Raw genomic sequence first — 20,177 nt, 5'->3', positions numbered from 1 at the left:
TTGATGCCAAGACTCTTGAGCAAAGTCAATAGCAAAATAAAGAGTCCTAGAGGTTTTGAATCAGGTAAACCTATATTGTGTTTGAAGATTTTCCAAGCTGTGTTTATTAAGTGTCAAGACCTCTGGGAAGCAGTATATAGCATCTTGATGAACAGTTAGGACTCTGGAATTGGATTCCCTGACCATATGACAGATTGTAAAGTGCTTGTCATAGTGACAACATTTTGTTCACTCTCATGAACTGTTAGTTGACATTATCTGGATAAAAATTTTTAAAAAATCAGCCATTGCGATGTTTGCATATAAACTTCTCCTAATAGCATTTTCAGTGGTGACTAAATTCTTTAATTTTTAAATATAATTTAGTACCATATACATGCACACTTAGTCATTAGGTCATGTCCAACTCTTTGCCACCCTATGAACTGCAGCCTGCCAGGCTCCTCTGTTCATGGACTTTTCTGGCAAGAATACTGGAGTGGGTTCCCATTGCCTCCTCCAGGGGATCTTCCTAACCCAGGGATCAAATACACATCTCCTGTGTCTCCTGCATTTAGGAGGATTCTTTACCACTGAGCCACCGGGGAAGCCCATATACATATGGCATATGTTCTAGATGGTGATGTATTCAGGTTTTTTTACAGTTTTATTGAGGTATTATTGACAAAACTGTAATAAACATAAAGGGTACAGTGTGATGATTTGGTACATTCATACACTGTAAAATAACTTTCACAATCAAATTAACACTTCATCAGCTCACATATTAACCTCTATTTTTGTTTGGTGAGAACATTTAAGATCTACTCTCTTACCAAATTTCAAGTAAACAATAAGTATTATTAACTATAGTTATCATGCTGTAATTAGATCCTCAAAACTTACTCATCTTGCAATTGAAAGTTTGCATCCTTTCATCAATCTCTCCATATTTCCCTCACCCCTATCCCCTGGCAGCCACCATTTTAATCTCTATTTCTTTAAGTTTGACTTTTAAAATATGATTCTACATATAAGTGATATACAGTATTTGTCTTTCTCAGTCTGGCTTATTTCACTTAGTGTAATCACCTTCAGTCTCATCTATGTTTGTCATGTAAATGGCAGAATTTCCTTCTTTTCTGTGGCAGAATAATATTCCAGTATATATATATATGTGTGTGTGTGTAGGCTTCCCAGGTAGCACTGTGGTAAAGAATCTGCCTGCCAATGCAGGAGATGCAAGAGACATGGGTTTGATCCCTAGGTTGGGAAAAATCCCCTGAAGGAGGAAATGGCAACCCACTTCGGTATTCTTGCCAGGAAAATTCCATAGACAGAGGAGCTTGGAGGGCTACAGTCCATGGGGTCACAAAGGCCTGGACATGACCGAGTGATGAGCACATACTTGCATATTTATGCATACACCACGTTTTCTTTATTTATCTGTAAACAGACAGTTAGTTTGTTTCCACATCTTGGCATGTTGCCATGAACATGGGAGTGCAGATGTCTCTTTAAGATGTTGATTTTGGTTCCTTTGGATACATTGCATATGCAAAAATGGGATCGCTGGAATATAAAGTTCAGTTTTTCTGGATAGTCCTGGACTTGTTAGCATCATTGTTTATTTGAGAGTAGTATTTTGGCTATTTTTTTTTCTATATTTTCTTGATGGTTTTGACAGAAATGTGTGCTGTAGAAAACCCAGAAAGATGATGAAGAGAGCAATAATGGAAAAAGAGAGAATGTTACGAAGGAGAACGAAGAACAGGTGAGACAGATTTCACTAGAGAAAGTTTGCTGCTAACCTGGGCCCATGTCTTCTGAGGGGTATGTGAAGCTCTGAAACTGTAAAAAAATCTTTTAAATAAAATTATATATATATATATATATATATGTATAGTGAATATGCACACACACACATATAATGCTTTTGTTTAGTTGTAAGTCATGTCTGACTCTTTGTGACCCCATGGACTGTAGCCCACCAGTCTCTTCTGTCCATGGGATTTCACAGGCAACCATACTGGAGTGGGTTGTCATTTCCCTCTCCAATATATTATAAATACGTGTACATATATGTTGTGAATGTGCATTTTTTTGGAGGCATGTTTGGAGAAAAAAACAGATTTTGAGGGGAATTTTTAATCAGATTAGTAAGGGAATTGCAAATCTAAACATTTGAAATTTCTCAGAAAAACTCATCTAAACATAAAATTAGGTTTAAAAACAATAGCAAAATTAAGTGCACATGGGTAGACCCCTAGTCCCTTACATTTCTCTAAACCAGATTTCAATTAGTCTCTTATTGAACATGATGGGTCAAGGTTGCTTCACTAGTGCCTTTACCTTCTCAAGTTAAAATATTTCGTTGAAAAGACTGACATGTCTACGAAAATTTGTGCTAAAGTAATAGATATTTCTTTGCATCATTGACACAGGGTAGGTCAATATCCCTCTTCCGTATGATTCTATTACAAGTTTTGGAGCCTCTGAAATAATTAAGTTACTAATTTTACTAATAAACCGTCTTTAGTGGGCCAATTCCATAATTTGGACCATGTTGGTTGCAATATACTATATTCTAAGTTCTTCTGTGTATTATATGTACTATATTCTGGTCTAGAAGAGAAAAAATGCTAGTCATAACCAGCAGGAAACTATTAATTTAAGTTTAGGTGTTGGAGAATCCGAGAAAGATCTTCTGGCAGTGTGAACTCGTTTTATCTTGTCAACAGTTTAATTTTCTCCCTCTTTCTGATCTTGCTCCTTCCTCCCTCTCTTCACCCGAGGGAGCTGTCAGAACTGTCTTTCTATCCCCGACATTCCTAATGTGATGTTCCATGTGTACTCCTAGCTTTATCCACACAGTGTCACTGTTAGGTTCTGAATGGGGAAAAAAAAAAAATCAGTAGGTTTCACTTTCTGATGAAAAGTGCATTTTTATATAGAAATTTTAATAGTGAAGGTTCTGAGTCTCTGACTTATTCCCTTGCATGCCCAAAGTGAGAATTCATGAAATGCATTATAGAAGCACTGGATAGTTAATGGTCTATCAGCAACTGTGAACATTTGCTTGAGGCTAAAATTTTACCATACCAGGTCTCTCCTGGGAATGCTTCCTGCCCCTCCTCCCCACAGGAAGAGCACAGCTGATTAGGCTATTTTATTTGGGGGCAAAAGAAAGCTTATTGAAGATTTTTTAATGGAATGACACTATCTGTATTTCAAGTTGTTTTTCTCTCCCTCCTCCACTCCTCCATCTACTGTCCCAATGCCAGAGACGATATTCAATGAATTGAGATAAGTTTAAAATGACTGTCGATGCCCTCTACAAATACACTTTGAACCTGTGTATAGTAGATTTTTACAAGCCCTTTCTGAAGCTTAAGGTGGTCAGTTCATTTCCTCAAGAGTCATACTGAGAGGGCTTCCCTGATGGCTCACTGGGTAAAGAATCCATTTGCAGTGCAGGAGACATAGGAGATGTAGGTTTGATCCCTCAGTCAGGAAGATCCCCTGGAGTAGGCAGTGGCAACCTACTCCACTATTTTTATCTGGAGAGTCCCATGGACAGAGGAGCCTGGTGGACTTTAGTCCATGGGGTCGCAGAGTCTGACATGACTAAGCCACTAACACTTTCTTTCACTATCTCTGTTTCAACTTTTGACTTTTACCATCAGGTTAAAAATAACAGATTTTGTCAAACAGAATATTGCTTCTCATTGTTTCTTGTAAGGGTGCTAGAAACATAGTATTTAAATTTGGGAACTTCTTTGATGTACATGCTTCTTGCTTTTCACTTAACTCTGTGAAACTTAAGCTTTGTTACTGGTGCTTTTCAAGTGGTTTTCCTTCCTCCCTCCCTCCCTCTATCCTTCCTTCCCTCCTCCCACCTCTTTTTTCTTTTTCTTTTTTGTTTCCTAGACTAGCTAGCAGGTAATATTTCCATAAGAATAACACCTAAAATGTCTACTCTTTTTTGAAAACAAAATTGAAATCACCAAAGCATTTTTATTGATCCAATCGTTCATTTTTGCCCTCTTCTTACTGAAGAATCAAATCCTAAATCTGAGACCAAAACATCTCTTGAGCTTTACATTCATCTTTGTGCTTTTGTCTAACCCCTTCTGTCGGCAGCCTCATAGGTAGCAGGCATACAATTCATGAGCTGACCTATGGTTGAGTAAGCCTGGAGGTCATGTGCCCATTTCCTTGATGAACTGGGAGGGTGTTCTGCACTTTCATTATACTCTTTTGGAAGCTCTGATTAGGCAAGATACCCGAGGAATTTGCCCAGCCGGCTCTGTAAGAGTGGGTGACCCTAGAGGTGACTTTCAATGTGTTTCTATTATTCTTAATCAGTTTGGTAACTTCTCAGCATAGTAACAACTTCTCAGCAGTTTGGCAGCAGCTGAGGGTCTGAGGGGGATTCCCAGGTGGCTCAGCAGTAAGGAACCTGCGTGCAATGTAGGAGATGCAGGAGACACAGGTTCAACCCCTGGATCAGGAAGATTTCCTGGAGGAGAGCTTGGCAGCACACTCCAGTATTCTTGCTGGGAAAATGTCATGGACAGAGGAGCCTGGTGGGCTACAATCCATGGGGCTGCAAAGAGCCGGACATGACTGAAAGGGCTGAGCTTACGAGCACAAGGGAAGGAGGAAGGTGGAGAACTTCCGGTGAGTCTGATTCATGATCTATACAATGCAGAGCTAACTCAATTAAATATCTCAAGAAATCTCTTTTCTAATCTGAAGGGTATCTCATATATTTTTGATTTTTTTTCTTTCTTTGTTTAATCACCAATTAAACCACACTGATAGCTAACTATACTTGCTTGGGTGAATGGGAGCTTGGCAATGACAGAAGAATTTCATTTTAAGTTATGGATTGCTGCCCGGGTCAACCAACCCACAGGAGATATGGAGCTAGAAGATTGACTGGGCATTTGTGAGATCTGCCTTTTCCCATTCAGCTCTGGAAGGAGCTCTTTATTTGGTCTATCGAGTTGATTGTTCGAAATCTAAAAAAAAAACTTCTTTTACTAGGGACCTGACATGATATACCATAATGACTTGGAAAGAAGCGTTAAACAGTCCATCCTGTCAACGGTGGCTGCCGGGCGCCGACAGACCATGGCAGGTCTTTTTATCAGGTCAATGAGCTGCTAAAAATTGTCTAAGTAGGACCCTGCCCTGATAGGCTATAGTGCCTCCGAGGAAGTCATTATAGAATATCAAGTAAACAATACACATTTAAAAAAATTACTAATTAGGTTTTGCAGCAATACTTCTCATCCTTAGGGGCTCTACAGTGAGATAATTGACCGCGACGTGAGTTATGCCTTCCAAACCCAAGGCGTGAAGGTTAATTATTGTGGTGAACAGCTCTCAGCAAAGGAGACCATGGTGATGAGATGCTGACATCTCAAACATGTTGTGATGTATATTTAATTTTTTTTTAAATAAAACTTTTTGGAATAGTTTGGATCAAAAGGTAAAGTGATGCAGCTACAATAACAGCAACCAGAAAATAACCCCAAAAGGAGAGAAATAAGGTATGTTGGAGAAGGACCTCAGGAAGCTTTTATATATACATGTATACACAACAGGAGGATTGAGAAATTTGTCAAGCTATTGACTGAGCCAGAATAATCCCTTGAGGTACCTTTGAATTAGACATTCCTCTCTGTGGTCCTTAGACTATACTGTGCCTTGAAAATGACTAAAATGTCATTTTCAGTGTATAACTTTTAGTCCCTTGAAAGAGAGTTTCAATATCCTTATATGGAATGGGACATTAAATACTAAGTTTCTTTATAGCAGAGAGTCATACTCTCTTTTGGCAGTAATGTACCTTTTTGAGTGAATGGCATGTTCTGAAAATTTTTTTACTTGGAATTCATGATTAAGGATTTAACTTGATCTCAGTGTAATCTGTGGTGGTGGAGAAGACTCCTGAGAGTCCCTTGGACTGCAAGGAGATCAAGCCAGTCAATCCTAAAGGAAATCAACTCTGAATATTCATTGGAAGCACTGATGCTGAAGTTGAACCTCCAATACTTTGGCCACCTGATGCAAATAGCTGACTCACTGAAAAAGACTCTGATTCTGGGAAAGACTGAAGGCAAAAGGGGAAGCGGGTGGCAGAAGATGAGATGGTTAGATAGCATCATCGACTCAATGGGCATGAATCTGAGAAAATTCAAAGATAGTGGAGATAGTGAAAGACAGGAGAATCGGGTGTGCTCCAGTTCATGGGGTTGCAAAGAGTTGAACATGACTTAGTGACAGAACAACAGTGTAATCTGATTGAATGTTTAAAAAAGGAGATGTTAAGGTTATGAAGGAATAAGAACAAAAATTATTTCTTAGTTCAATTGAGAAGAGAAAATAGGTTGCAGCTTATTGTTACTATTATATCAGAGAATTTGCTCATGAGGATGTTGAGATATTATTTGAAAAGAACCAAGTGTTCAAGATTTAGTATGTGAATTTGCATGTATATATTAAGACATGGCCTCCTGCCTAAGTAATAGTCAGGAGAACTGAATGTGTACAAACACAGTTGCCTTATTGTCCTTTGATGTTAGAAAACTTTGGTGAGATAAATACTGTGTACATTAAAAATGAGAGGACACCTTGCAAAACTGAGTTTTTATTAGATAATAGATCACCTATTTTTAAATGTCTGATGGGGAGATGCTTGAGGAAGTAAACATAAGCAATTTGAGGTAGTGAGACTTGGAAACTTTAATATTGAAATATCTGTATCCAAATACATATGTTGTAAAAATGGTGTTCTATATTTCAGTGATAAGATTTGAATAAATTACAACTAAGAAGAGTGGAACAGCCATGAAATTGTAGCTCTGCTTGTCAAAAACACTAGTTACAACATGGAAAAGGAAGACAAGCCATGGATGGGCATTATGCTAAGTGGAATAAGTCAGACAAAGACAAATACCGTATGATATCACGTATGTGCGGAATCCAAAAAATACAACAGACTAGTGACTATAACAAAAAAGGAGCAGACTCACAGATACAGAGAACACACTAGTGGTTACCAATTGGCAGAGGGAAGTGGGGAGGGGCAAGATAGGGATAGAGTATTAAGAAGTACAAATTATTAAGTATAAAATAAGTTACAAAGATCTATTATACAACACAGGGAATATAGCCAATATTTTAAAACTACAAATGGAGTGTAACCTTTAAAAATTGTTACTTTTTATATTGTACACTTATATAATATTGCACAGCAACTGTACTTCAATAGAAAAGTAAACTTTAATGTGACAAAAAAAAAAACAACAAGGAAGACAAGTTATATAAATTCTTTCTTCCTACACTGGAACAAATACTTGACCTGTTATTTCTCTCCATCGAGTTAATGAGGCAGTTAATCAAAGCTGGCCAGGCCAGGTTTTGTATTTTGCCTCCAGTGTCATTCATTGGCTTTGTTTAGCATACCTGATCATGGAAAATCATTCGGTATCCTTCCTTCAGGTAAAGCAGCCACAAATGTTTCAGGCACAAAAGATAAACACTTACCGTTCTTGCATGGGCGGAAGTTGTATCCAGCTATTAAATCGGGGGTCATATCGGCTGACAAAATTTGTACTGTGTTTTCCTGTAAAGATATATTTGAGACACTTAAAACTTAGATTCCTTTGTTGTTTTGCACATTGAATAGTGTTTTATAAGATGCCCCTGTTCTCTGGTTTAACAAACAGATGAAAGGAGAGGGACTATCTAACACGGTATGCGAATGAGGAGTCAGAACAAAAATCTATGTGCCACTTCAAATATTTTTCTCCTTTTTTCTTCTTTTCTCCTCTACTTTTTTTGGGGGGGATGAGTTAGAATAAAAATAGTGAAGTGAAAGTAGTAATAAACATAAGTCAACCATAATAATAAAAGCAGATATGTTTATCAAACTAGTTTTATCCCAAAGTTAGGGTACAATTTCTGTGTTTCTGTATTCACATTTTAAAAACATGAAGTTATTATCTAATCATAATCAGTTCCAGAGACTACCTTGAGTGCTATCTCTGGTTAAAGTCTTTTTGATTTTTTTAAGTGATTCAAGAATTCTAACAGTGGTAGAGACCACTCTGTCTCCATGGAAATGATAGCAATCACTACAATAAGAGTTTACACACGAAATCAGTTGTAGCCTATGTCTGTCAAGTAAGTTCTGCTTTTGCATTTGGGGAGCACGCAGTTGCTGTAGCAGGTACATTTGCTGAAATGTGAAACATGAGTCCTCAGAGCTGGTTATTTAATAACCAGGTTATTTCCTCTGCTGAGCCTAAGAAGCACAGTAATGTCTCCAATGTGTCAAAATGAACCTTATTGGACATACAGATTGACACCAAAGCAAGATACAAGCAAAAGAGGGTGTTGCCTTTTCTTTGTACCATTTGAGATGATAATCATCTAAAATTCCTGAGGTCTGAACTCTAAAAGTCTGTTTTTTGTTAATGTATGTGGAACTAACCATTGAAATATAGGTACTAAAATTCACTGCAGGATAAACAGATAGGAGTGTGTGTGCATGTGTGTACATGCACTCACACAGGCATGTATACACCACACAATTATTAATTGCACAAATACACACTGAGCACCCACTATGTGTCTTATGTATTAAAAAGACAAAGTTTCAGTCTTTACAAGGAAATAAATACAAACTTGTAAACTTGTAAATTCATCAAGTGAAGATGAATGTTATAAAGAAAAATGAAGCAGGGATTGATAAAGAGAAATTCAGTTTCAGTACTATGGGCACCTGTTCACAGATACATTCTGAAAGTCATGCAAATATCTGCAGAATTAGAGTCTCAGACAGTAGGGAAGGTGAGCATAACCTCTCCGTGGGCTGGCCATGGGTTCAAAACCAGCAAGACTGCTGGGGCTACTTGGACAGAAGTCAGAAGTATATGAAGGTCTGGACACAGTGTACCTTGTGGACTGATGCTGATTTTTGTCTTTTCTTCTAAGAACATTGGGAAGTCACTGGAAGGTTTTGAGCCAATGAGGAACATGACCTCACTTCTCTCTTACCGTGACCACTCTGGCTGCTGTGTAACAGATAGATTGTAGAAGGGCTGCTCTGGAAGTGGGGAGCCTGTCAGGATACCATCACAACAGTCAAGACAAGAGCTGGCTTGAATGAAGGTGGAGGCAAGATATGGCCATGTTGTTTGGGATCTACTGTTTGGGCACAGCCAATAAAATTTTCTGATAGACTGAGCATTGGTGTAAGAAAAAGTGAATAATAACTGGCAGAATTTTAGCCACAGTAACTGGTCAGAGGGGCTTCTCTGGTGGCTCAGTGGTAAAAAATCTGCCTGCCAATGCACGAGACGTAGGTTTGATCACTGACCTGGGACTATCCCCTGGGGAAGGAAATGGTAACCAACTCCAGTATTCTTGCCTGGGAAATCCCATGGACAGAAGAGCCTGGCAAGCTGTAGCCAATGGGTTTGCAAAACAGTTGGACGTGACTCAGCAACTAAAACATCAACAATAACAACAATAGCTGGTTGGCAGGTCATGCAGTTTGCTGACGTGGAGAAGACCAGGCAGGAATAGTTGAGGGTTAGGGAGAGAAGCCATGAATTTTGTTTTGGACTTAATCTACAGAAGCCTATGGGATCTCAAAGTGGAAGTGGCTCATAGGCCACTGGCTAACTGAGACTGAGTTATTGTTTAAAATCACAGAAGAGGATGAAGATCTTTAGTGAGAGGGTATGGAAATGGAAGATAATGAGTCCTGGAAATGAGCTCTGGGGGAGGAGAAGAAAAATCAGCAAAGGAAAGGAACTGCCAGAAGTACGAAGGAAAGGGTGGTGGGAGTTTGGAAGCCATGTCAGATAGAGGAGTGAGCAATGGAGAACTGACCATAGGATTTGGAAACATGGCGGAGAGCATGACAAGCCTTGTTTACACAGCAGACAGGAGGGGATGAAAGCCTGAGGGGGGACTCCTCAGGACAGACTAAGATATAAGAAAGCAGAGGCAAGAGGATAGGCAAAGCTGTTAGGGCTTTTGGCATAAAAAGATGAAGATTATAGCTGGAAGATGCAGCATCAAGAGAAATTTTTATTTGGTTGTTGGTTATGTTTTTAAATTCAGAAGTACTCCAAAGTCCTTGAGAAGGCAAAAGGGAATGAGGGATAGACTTTAGGTTGGAGCAGAAATAATAATAGGAGGGATTGCTGCTGCTGTGTTGAGCTAAGTCGTGTCTGACTCTTTGCGATCTCATGGACGCCAGGCACCCCTGTCCATGGTGTTATCCAAGCAAGAATACTGGAGTGAGTAGCCATTTCCTTCTCCAGGGAATCTTCCCAACCCAGGGATTGAACCCAGGTCTCCCACATTGCAGGGTGATTCTTTACCATCTGAGCCACCAGGGAAGCCCAATATATATATATAAATATATATAAATAAATATATATTTAGATATATATCTATCTAAAATATATGGGTAGTGGGACTTCTCTGGTGGTCCCATGGTTAAGATTCATCTTCCAATGAAGGGGGTGGTGGGTCGGTCCCTGGTCGGGGAGCTGGGACCCCACATGAGGTCAAAGAACCAAAACAAAAAACAGAAGCAATATTGTAACAAATCCAATAAAGACTTTTAAGATAGTTCACATGCAAAATTCTTTAAAAAAAAAATCTGGGTAGCAATGGATTTGGTATTAGCAAGATGAAGATTTTACTGTTTGATTGCTTCTATTCTCATTGGATTACGAAGCAAGGCTATCAGCTGAGAGTGAGGAGGCAGGTTTTGGAGAAAGAAGTATCTGAGGAAAGAGAAGGTGTGAAATAATTAACCCAGAGGGTGGAAGAGCATATTGACCAGGGAAATTTAGTAGCGTTGGCTAGTAGCCAGCATGGCTGTATGATTTTCTATGTCTCCATTTAGTTGCTCAAGGGGAGGAGAGAGATGGAAAGAGTTGGGTTGAACCAGGACCAGAGCTTTACCAGGCAAGAATAATAGGAGAGATGGACACAAGGGCTGCAGGTTTATGCACTAATGTGACTATAAGGATGGGCAATAGATTATAAGCTCAGTGAGGAGGGAAGTATGGGCATGAGGAGCTTCCCTGGCAGCTCAGATGGTGAAGAATCTGCCTGCCGTGCAGGAGACCTGGGTTCGATCCCTGGGTCGGGAAGATCTCCTGGAGAAGGGAATGGCTACCCACTCCAGTAGTCTTGCCTGGAGAATTCCATGGACAGAGGAGCCTGGCAGGCTACAGTCCATGGGGTCACAAAGAGTTGGACGTGACTAAAGTGACTTAGCATGCATGGGCATGAAGGGATGATAGACAATGAAAAAGTGAAGAAGGTGGCATTTCCATGATAATACTGGGGAGCTGCTACAGACAAGGGCAGCAGAAAGTAAAATCTGAAGACACCCTTTAAAGTGGTGAGTTTAAAGCATGCGAGAGTGAATAAAGAAATAGAAAAGCTACCTGCCTCCAATAATATGAAGTATAAGGGCAAAGGTGGGGAACAGAACAGTCTCCATTGGAGAGAGTGGTTGGGATAACAGTCCTCTCAGAGAAAAGTCAGACTTTGATTAGAGAAGAAGTTGAAGGGACATTTAGGGGAGAGTTTAAGGATTATAGGGATATTGTTGATGTGAAATCATGACTGCCAAGGATTGCATGGGAGGGTTTGGATCGCCTGGTTGGGTGGTGAATCAAGTTTTATTTGGGGATTACAGAAAGAGTTGGGGATTACAGAAAGAACTAAGAGTGCCAGAAGTAAGTATGACCCCAAAGACTTGGATTTCACAAAGGGAGGCTCCAACTCAAGGAAGGATTATGTCTAGAGTTGGTTTGTAATCAAGTTTTTGTAGAATTTACAATCATTTCCCTGTAGAAAGTCATTCTTGATAGTCATGTTCCAAGATTAATCCCCAAATATATCCAAAGATGAATGTTTTTAAGAGGAATGTAGAATACACCCACCACGAATAAGAATGTCTCTCTGTGATGCTTGGTTTAGAATTTCCATCTGGAGGAAGACATGTGCCTCCTTTCAGCAATGGGGCTTAGTACCTGCATACGCTGAGCACTGGTGGTAGAAATCAGCAATGGGCTTTGCTTATGGGTGGTAACGGTAGTGGCCGTCACTCAGAGAAAAGGCTGAGCTAACCACTCGTGTGATTTTGATGGGAACTGAAGAAAGAGTTTTCAGAGGCAAAGTCGGCGGTATGGAAAAGAGGCTAGGATGGAGGATGAAGAGATAAAAAGAAGAAAGATGTTCTGAAGTTGGCAAAGGATGTGCAGAGGGGATAATAAATCTCAGAAGGAATGAGTGAGCTAGAGTGAGGACAGTGAGATAAAATGAAGACAGTGATTTCCTCCTTGTGCCTTTCATTGGCCCTACTCAGATGCCTGAGGGAGTGGTCACAGGCAATGCAATTCTCCATTACTCTTCTTTAGTTTCTTCTTATCTTTTCCATTTTCTTGTAGCTCTTCCACTTCTCTCTCTCTCTCTTTTTCTTATCATGTCCGGGCACCAGACACGATTGTTGTCTATCACTTGAGTGATAGATAAAGTGGGGCAAGGAGTGGCAGCTTTTAGCCAGTAGTAGAGGGGGAGGAAGGAGAAAGGAAAGGAAATCTCCCCCAGCTTTTCTTGGGCAGTTAATATCGGTAAGTGATAAATGTAAATTGATTCTCTGTAAGTTGGGGCACGACAAAACATAGGCATTTATATTAGAATATTACAAAGCGGTCTATCACTAACGCCATTAGAAACAAGACTTTCCAGCCTTCTCTTGTCATGTGTTAATTTTCATCTGGCTTTCAAAAAACAATTCTGCACATTCTTTCTTAGACAAACCTGCTGACTGTGCACTGTTCCCTCTTATAAACGTTCCACTCTGTTCAAATCACTTCCAGTGAAGAAGAGGTTAAACAGGAGAGTTAACAGTGGATTGCATATCTACCAGGGTTTTTTTGTTTGTTTGTTTGTTTTTGGTAACATATGGAATCTGTCATTGCAAAGAGAAGTTAGAGAAGACATAATAAATAACATTTTTGTTCTTGATCCAAATCTGTTTCTCCCCAAAGCCCAGAAACTGTCTTTCTAACACTGAAAGATATGAGCCAACAAGGCAGATCTTGAGAAAGACTGTCCCTTTCTCTTCAAAGAAATATTCTTGGAGGGTAGCCTGGGCTGTTTCCCTTTAAGATTTTCTAGAATGAACAGATGTAACAATTTTCTATAATTTGCCTTGGTGCAGATGCTGAAAGAGAACATTCACCATAAAATATATGCAGTATATGTAATTTCAGCTGGCTGTTCTGGGGTTTTAAAGTAAAAATGTGTACCTGCAAGCTGTTTTATGGTTTCTCAGTCATAATGATCTCTGTTACAGAGAAGGCTACAACGGCAACCCTGCCTTCACGTGCAAAGTTTCCAAAAATATCTCGATACTTTTGCGTGTTCTGCAAGGCGCAGCAAGGCGCAGTGTTCTCCCGGCGTTGGGCTTGGCAGGCATATTCAAATGTTTAGTTTCTCTTTTTGAGACAATTACGAAGTAATTGCATCAACAGGGAAGATGGTGGATAATCTGTGGATGAAGCCCTTGCAAAAGATGCTGTAGCCTGAATAGGCTTCAAGTAATAAAGGCTGCAGAGGAACTTCAGCTAAGGTTACCTACAGCACGACGGCAGGTGATGTTTACTTATTGAAACTGTGTGTTATTATCCTGATAAAATGGGAGGAAAGTGGTGGAGAAGGTGGTGAGAATTCTTCATAGTTGCTGCTTGCTACCTGCCTCCAGGGAGTCTGGGCTTATGTTGGGGGCTTTCCTCAGGGGATGGATAAAGAGAGGGGGCTGGGCGTCACGGTGAAGCCAAATCCCCAGACAGTCCACAAGTGAACGCACTGCTGCATACCATCCTCTGCCAGCTCAATGGTTGACCCTCCCTCCAATTGTCAGCCCCCATCACCGACTACTTCATTTGTCCCTGCTGCATAGAAATATGTTTTCCACGGTAATTAGAAGATGGATTGCCACCAGCGCCTCTCATCACACACTCGTTGAGCATCTATTACTAACTGGTTCAATAGTTACCATTAGGGTTCCATTGGTCCTCTCCGCCCAACACAAACAGGAAGTTTTCCACCTCCACGACGCAGTGATGGGCACTGTTGTAGGGCATGACTAGAATTGAGAAGGAAAAAAAAAAGGACATATGAAAATTTTCATCTTAGGACTTGATACCCTGGTTCACCAGTTATGTGCCTTCACCAAAATGCACAAAACATGAGACTGAGTCAGAAGGAAGAGCACAGAGACAGCAGAGCGGGGCGCCCCCCAATCCACAGGGCTCAGCAGTGTGTTTCCAGCAGTTGCCAACCCCACCCCTTTGGATGAATTTTACATAATATTATTCCGCAGATCAGTCAAGAACAACGTGTCGGGCTGCTTTCGATTCTTAAGTTCTCCTCACCTGCCTGATGATGGGGATCGCAGTCTAAAACCATGAATAACACTCCCAAACGGTCAGGGCTGGGGGTTCCGTCTTGGAAGAAATCACCCAGCATCCACTCGGAGCCATTAAGCTACTCTGCCCAAACTTGGCTTGCTGGCAATCTTTCCATAAACAGACTCAGGGTGCTTGGCTGTTTTCTATTCCACAGCAATGAGCAAGCTGAATTTCCATACAGTTTTAAGTTTTTAAATTAAGGTCCTGCTGATTTAATGCCTTCTCCAAATGTATATGCTTAATTTCCTGTACAATGTCATTAGCAGCACAATCACACATTTTCTATCTATCTGCTTAAGAGCCCTTCTGGAACAAAGATAAAAACTGTCAGGAACGTCACAAATATCCATTCCCCTCGCCTTGCCCTGCTCTGCCCCAAATGCCGTGCCTGTGAAGAGGGGGAAGTGATTCAGAAAACCCACCACAGCCAGGTTGCCCTGGATCTGTTTTCATGCACATGTTCTTTGGGGAGACACACACGGCCAGAATAGGACCCCTGTTAGCCCGCGTGTGCAGTGCCGTGTTCGTCTCTGCTATTACTGTATCACATGGCGAATGGAAACGTACACGGCATTAGCTGCCACACCGCCGGCAGTGCGGTTTGGGCCCAGTGACACCAGTAGGAAAAATGATGTCCTTGTTCAGCTCATCATATGGGCACCTTAAATCTAGGTGAGGACAAATGGGGAGGTGATATGCATGTTCAGCCAGGGAACTTATTGCTTGACACGGATCAACGGAGCACTTAAGAAACCAGTGCAGTGGGAAATCAATATGAGTCAGGGCCAGCTCGCACTCGGTACTCTTTTGCCAGTGATGAGAGAAAGATAGGGAGACAGAGAGAGAGACAGAGAGAGAGGGGGAGACTGAGAGAGAGAGACAGAGAGAGAGAGGCAGAGAGAGAGAGACAGAGAGAGAGAGAGAGGCAGAGAGAGAGAGATGGAAACAGAGAGAGAGAGACAGAGAGAGAGGGAGAGGGGGAGAGAGAGAGAGAGACAGAGAGAGAGAGAGAGAGAGACAGAGAGAGAGAGAGACAGAGAGAGAGAGACAGAGAGAGAGAGGGAGACTGAGAGAGAGAGACAGAGAGAGAGAGGGAGACTGAGAGAGAGAGACAGAGAGAGAGAGAGAGGCAGAGAGAGAGAGAGGCAGAGAGAGAGAGAGAGGCAGAGAGAGAGAGAGAGGCAGAGAGAGAGAGAGAGAGAGAGGCAGAGAGAGAGATGGAAACAGAGAGAGAGAGACAGAGAGAGAGAGGGAGACTGAGAGAGAGAGACAGAGAGAGAGAGGGAGACTGAGAGAGAGAGACAGAGAGAGAGAGAGAGGCAGAGAGAGAGAGAGGCAGAGAGAGAGAGAGAGAGAGAGAGACAGAGAGAGAGAGAGAGGCAGAGAGAGAGAGAGAGGCAGAGAGAGAGAGAGAGGCAGAGAGAGAGAGAGAGAGAGGCAGAGAGAGAGAGAGATGGAAACAGAGAGAGAGAGACAGACAGAGAGAGAGGGAGAGGGGGAGAGAGAGAGAGAGACAGAGAGAGAGAGAGAGAGAGAGACAGAGAGAGAGAGGGAGACAGAGAGAGGGAGGGGGAGAGATGGGGAAACAGAGAGAGAGACAGAGAGAGAGACAGAGAGAGAACGAGCCTATCTTATAACCCAATTTATCTGAGATGATACATATCTCTCATTTCACTTTGTTTTTAATATCTTCTATTGTTCTTAGAATGTACTTATGCTGGCTAAGATATGTAAACAAAAGTAAGAAGAAACTGGCAGAGCTTTGAATCCTTATAACACAGCTCCAGAAAGAGCAAATCAGATAGCTTAAGCCTCTTATTAAAGGATTTTAGGAGTTTTTCATTATTTTTGTGAGGTGTTCACTTTTACTGTGACTATTCACTGTTTCTGAACTAACAGCCACAAGGGAGATGGCACTGGTATGGAAGTCCTGGATTTCTGGGATTGAGTAAAAAGTGGGTGTGGCCTGGATTTTCGTGGCCCATGAATTAAGTCAAGTGATTTAGGGAGTCGTCTGGGGAATGTCCTTCTGCCCCTCAACCTTCAGTTATCTCTTTGGAAAACGCTTTCAACCACACAGCACCTGCAGGCTTCACTTCTCAGAGTCCATTGGGGCAAAGTATACGTTGAGTTTGTGGAGCAATTAAAACTGGGTGACTGGTTATACATTGAACACCTTTTTTTTTTTCTTTTCTTAAATTAATTCATCATTGTTTGCATTATGATGCTGGCTCCAAAATACCAAGCACAAAACTATGCTACTCATGTATTATGTATGCTGTGTGTATTGTGAACAACCTGGTACTACTCTGGTTTATCATAATGTCATCTGGTCAGAGTAAACTCAGAATAGATTGTTTCACCTGGATGCATCTGTTCATATGAAATGTAAGTGTAAGAACAGAGGCCACTGGGAACTGCCTGGTGGTCCAGGATTAAGACTCCGCACTCCCCATGCAGGGGATCTGGGCTTGATGTCTGGTCAGGGAACTAGATCCCCTATGCTCGCATGTTGCAACTAAGACCCTGAGCAGCCAAGGGAAAAAAAAAAGAACTGACTACAACCAACTTACTTTATGACTACCACTCTTCCAGTATTTATTTTAAATTTCTGGTCAATTTAATGCCCACATTTTATAAACAATAAAAATTGTACTATCTTCTTTTTAACTGGAAGTCTAGCTTTATATTAATAATAAAGCACAGACTCTGAAAATAGAACAATGGTTGTGTTTTGTTCTTGTCATTTACTTGCTCCCATTCAGGCAGAAATTAAGTGAAGGAAATAATACATAATTTATTCTTAAGCCTCTTTCTCATTTGATTACCCCTATTGTTAAGCTTTGTGCAAACAAATGAAATTATTACACTAAACTATTGAAACCTTCAAAATAAGAGAAGACGAGGTCTTTGAAATGCTCATATAGAGGCTACTTGAAGATATTTTCATTTATCTACCATTTTTTTACTCTTGTTTTAAAACCTTGCATGCTATATTTCTTGGCTCTTTCAGCATCTTCATTTCTGAATTATTGTGAATCAAGAAACTATACATACACACAGAAAATCCTTTGAGATGATTATGAACGTAAAACACTCCAAATCTATTAGAAAAATGTTGCTATGAAATCAATGTTTGAGTTTTGCAGAAGATCTCATTGCTTTGACTTCTGATTAAGCCCTAAGGAAAGCAAAATAAAGAAAGCAATGAGCAAGACAAAACATCTGTTTAAAATGACACCGGGTATGGCAATTATTGATTATCTTAAATAACAAGAAAGACGTGCCCACTTCCTTCCACATTTCTCTAGGGGTGGACACTGGCCTCGCCCTGCCAAGCAGGTATCATAAGAGAAGTTTGTACTCCCTGTTCATATACAGCCCAGTGTGAGTTTTTAGCGTGTCAGTCAGTGAGTTAGAGGGAAAGGGTAAAGAGAAGCTAATCAGGATGAAATGAGATTAAAGGCTGTCTAATTTTACAGCGACTGTGATCCATCAGCCACTGTGAAAGTGACAGTGGAAATGAATGATGGAGACAGACAGGTGGGGCTGTACATTTCACTGATTTATCCTCAAATGCACTGGGCCTTATTTTATTGAGTGAACATGACCGCATTTATCATTACTGTCATCTAAACCCACTTCCCTCCATTTAAAAAGGTCACTTTACTCACAGGGAGTAGGAGAGAGGCACTTTTAAATCAGATTTAAAATCTAATAACACGTGTTTATAAGGCCCTTTGTGAGAAGTCTCAACTTCATTAAACAAACTCAAAATGCTACAAGAAAAGAGAAAAACAGCCAGAAAACTGAAAAAGAGGAAACCTCTGGTCATCTGAGGGGTTCATTCAGTCTCTAAACGTGAAGCAGTTTGTATCATTTTTGCTTTCTCACTCCAAACCCCTGCTATTCTCTTCCAGTCTGGGAAATTTCATAAACCATTTGCATTTAATATTTTTAATTAAGAAAGTAGGAAGCAGGTGATTCTATAAAATAAACTTGGAGAGGATATTAAGTCAGACTATTTACTCTGCAGAATGACTGATCATCACACACTGAATAGATGTTAGTCATTGTTACAAGTTGAATCCTTGCCACAATTCACTTACATACCTGTTAATTGTTTTCTCATAATTTTAAGGCCATAAAAATCTCAGTAACACAAATTATTTTACCCTTTTCTGTACAGTACAATGAAATGTCCTGGGATGTTATTCACAGAATTGGTCTTTGTGGATGTGAAAATGAAGAGTCAAACTCTCAAGAGTATTTTGTGTTACTTTTCACAGCAGGAACCACCATTAACCAAACACTTGCTATGTGCCAGGCATTGTGCGGGTTCTCTACACGTATATGTGTATATAATTATATTCGTATATATGTGTGTGTTTGCGCTCAGTCATGTCCGACTCTGCAACCCCATGGACTGTAGCCCACCAGACTCCTCTGTCCACAGGATTTTTCTGGCAAGATTACTGGAGTGGGTTGCCATTTCCTCTTCCAGGGTATCTTTTCAACCCAGGGATTGAACCCGCATCTCCTGCACTGACAGGCAGATTCTTTACCACTAAGCCACCGGGGAAGCCAATATTTATATATAGCTACCTATATTATATTTCTGAAAACATAACAAAACTTATGTTTTGTTATTACTGGCTCCTATTCAGGCAGAAATTACATGAAGGAAATAATATATATTATAATACATGATAAAATATAAGACATGATAAAATATATATTTTATTTGCCTACAGCTTTCATTTAATACAGCTAACTACAAGGGTAGTATTAGTGATTCACTTTACTTCTGTAAGAAATACTGAGGCCTTGAGAGGTTAAGTCACTTGTTGAAGGTCAGACTCAGCTAATGAATGGCAGAGATAGAATCCAAACACAGGGCTATCTGGATCCCAACCCACGCTCTCATCCATTTCACTCTACTGATTTTCAATAGGTATGTTCATCCAACCAGCAAGTAATTACCGAGTACCTGTGTGTTCAATGATGGTGTTCCTGAAAGTTCTGTATAATTTTTTGGTATCGAATCGTATTTTAAATATTTATTCTTTTCGTATTTAAAAGGAGCCTTAATTAAAGCAAGTTGACACTCCTTTACATTTTTTCCCTATTAATCCACATATTCAAAGAGGGGATTTTCTGAAAGTAAGATACATGTATTTGATGGAGCCAGAAAAACACTGACCGAATCAGCCAGGCAAGGATGGAGAGAGTCTATTGGCAGAGGGTTTTTATCTTTTGAACAAGAAGGGCATATTTCAACCTTGCAAGCAGATTCAAAGTACCTTGGGCCCAGAGGCCCTTTTCCTGGCATATAGAATGTGCAAGGGTCTTACTGCCTTTATGAAGATTTTATTCTGCTAGAGATCCATATCTCTGTTTCCTCTCATATTTTATATCTAAGGAACATATGCCTCTTCCAACAGTAGGTATCTTTTGCAACCACCGATAAGCATGAACATCCAAACCAAAGACTGCATAGGGCTATGCCAAGTTTATAGGATGACTAAAGATGTGGTTATTGAATGTTTATCATTTCAAGTAACATTTATGAGCACTTTGATTTCCTTTTGGCCTCAAATACATAAACTTGCAAAACCATCAAATATGACATAATTTTTGGAAAAAGTAATTACTGCCCATGTTTTG

The 20,177-nt window shown here is 40.3% G+C and overlaps 1 protein-coding gene and 1 long non-coding RNA gene across 2 annotated transcripts in view; one reads left to right on the top strand and one right to left on the bottom strand.

Annotated features, from left to right (window-relative positions):
- The window catches only part of KLHL14 (kelch like family member 14), a 107,789-nt gene that overhangs the window by 8,473 nt on the left and 79,139 nt on the right, over positions 1 to 20,177 (bottom strand). The window contains exons 4-5 of the mRNA XM_081562583.1: positions 14,096 to 14,185; positions 7,540 to 7,618 (exon numbers count right to left, since the gene is read on the bottom strand). Coding sequence (XP_081418709.1) covers positions 7,540 to 7,618; positions 14,096 to 14,185 — 169 coding nt within the window. The remainder of the gene's footprint in view (positions 1 to 7,539; positions 7,619 to 14,095; positions 14,186 to 20,177) is intronic.
- Positions 4,232 to 20,177, top strand: part of LOC145534627 (uncharacterized) — a 41,297-nt gene continuing 25,351 nt past the window's right edge. The window contains exon 1 of the long non-coding RNA XR_014074819.1: positions 4,232 to 4,662. This is a non-coding gene — a long non-coding RNA (uncharacterized LOC145534627). The remainder of the gene's footprint in view (positions 4,663 to 20,177) is intronic.

This window comes from Giraffa tippelskirchi, chromosome 14 (assembly GCF_054371585.1).
Source record: "Giraffa tippelskirchi isolate mGirTip1 chromosome 14, T2T-mGirTip1v1.2.pri, whole genome shotgun sequence".
Taxonomy (NCBI): Eukaryota; Metazoa; Chordata; class Mammalia; order Artiodactyla; family Giraffidae; genus Giraffa; species Giraffa tippelskirchi.
The sequence above is the reverse complement of the archived record's forward strand: the minus strand, read 5'-3'. Positions and strand labels throughout refer to the sequence as shown.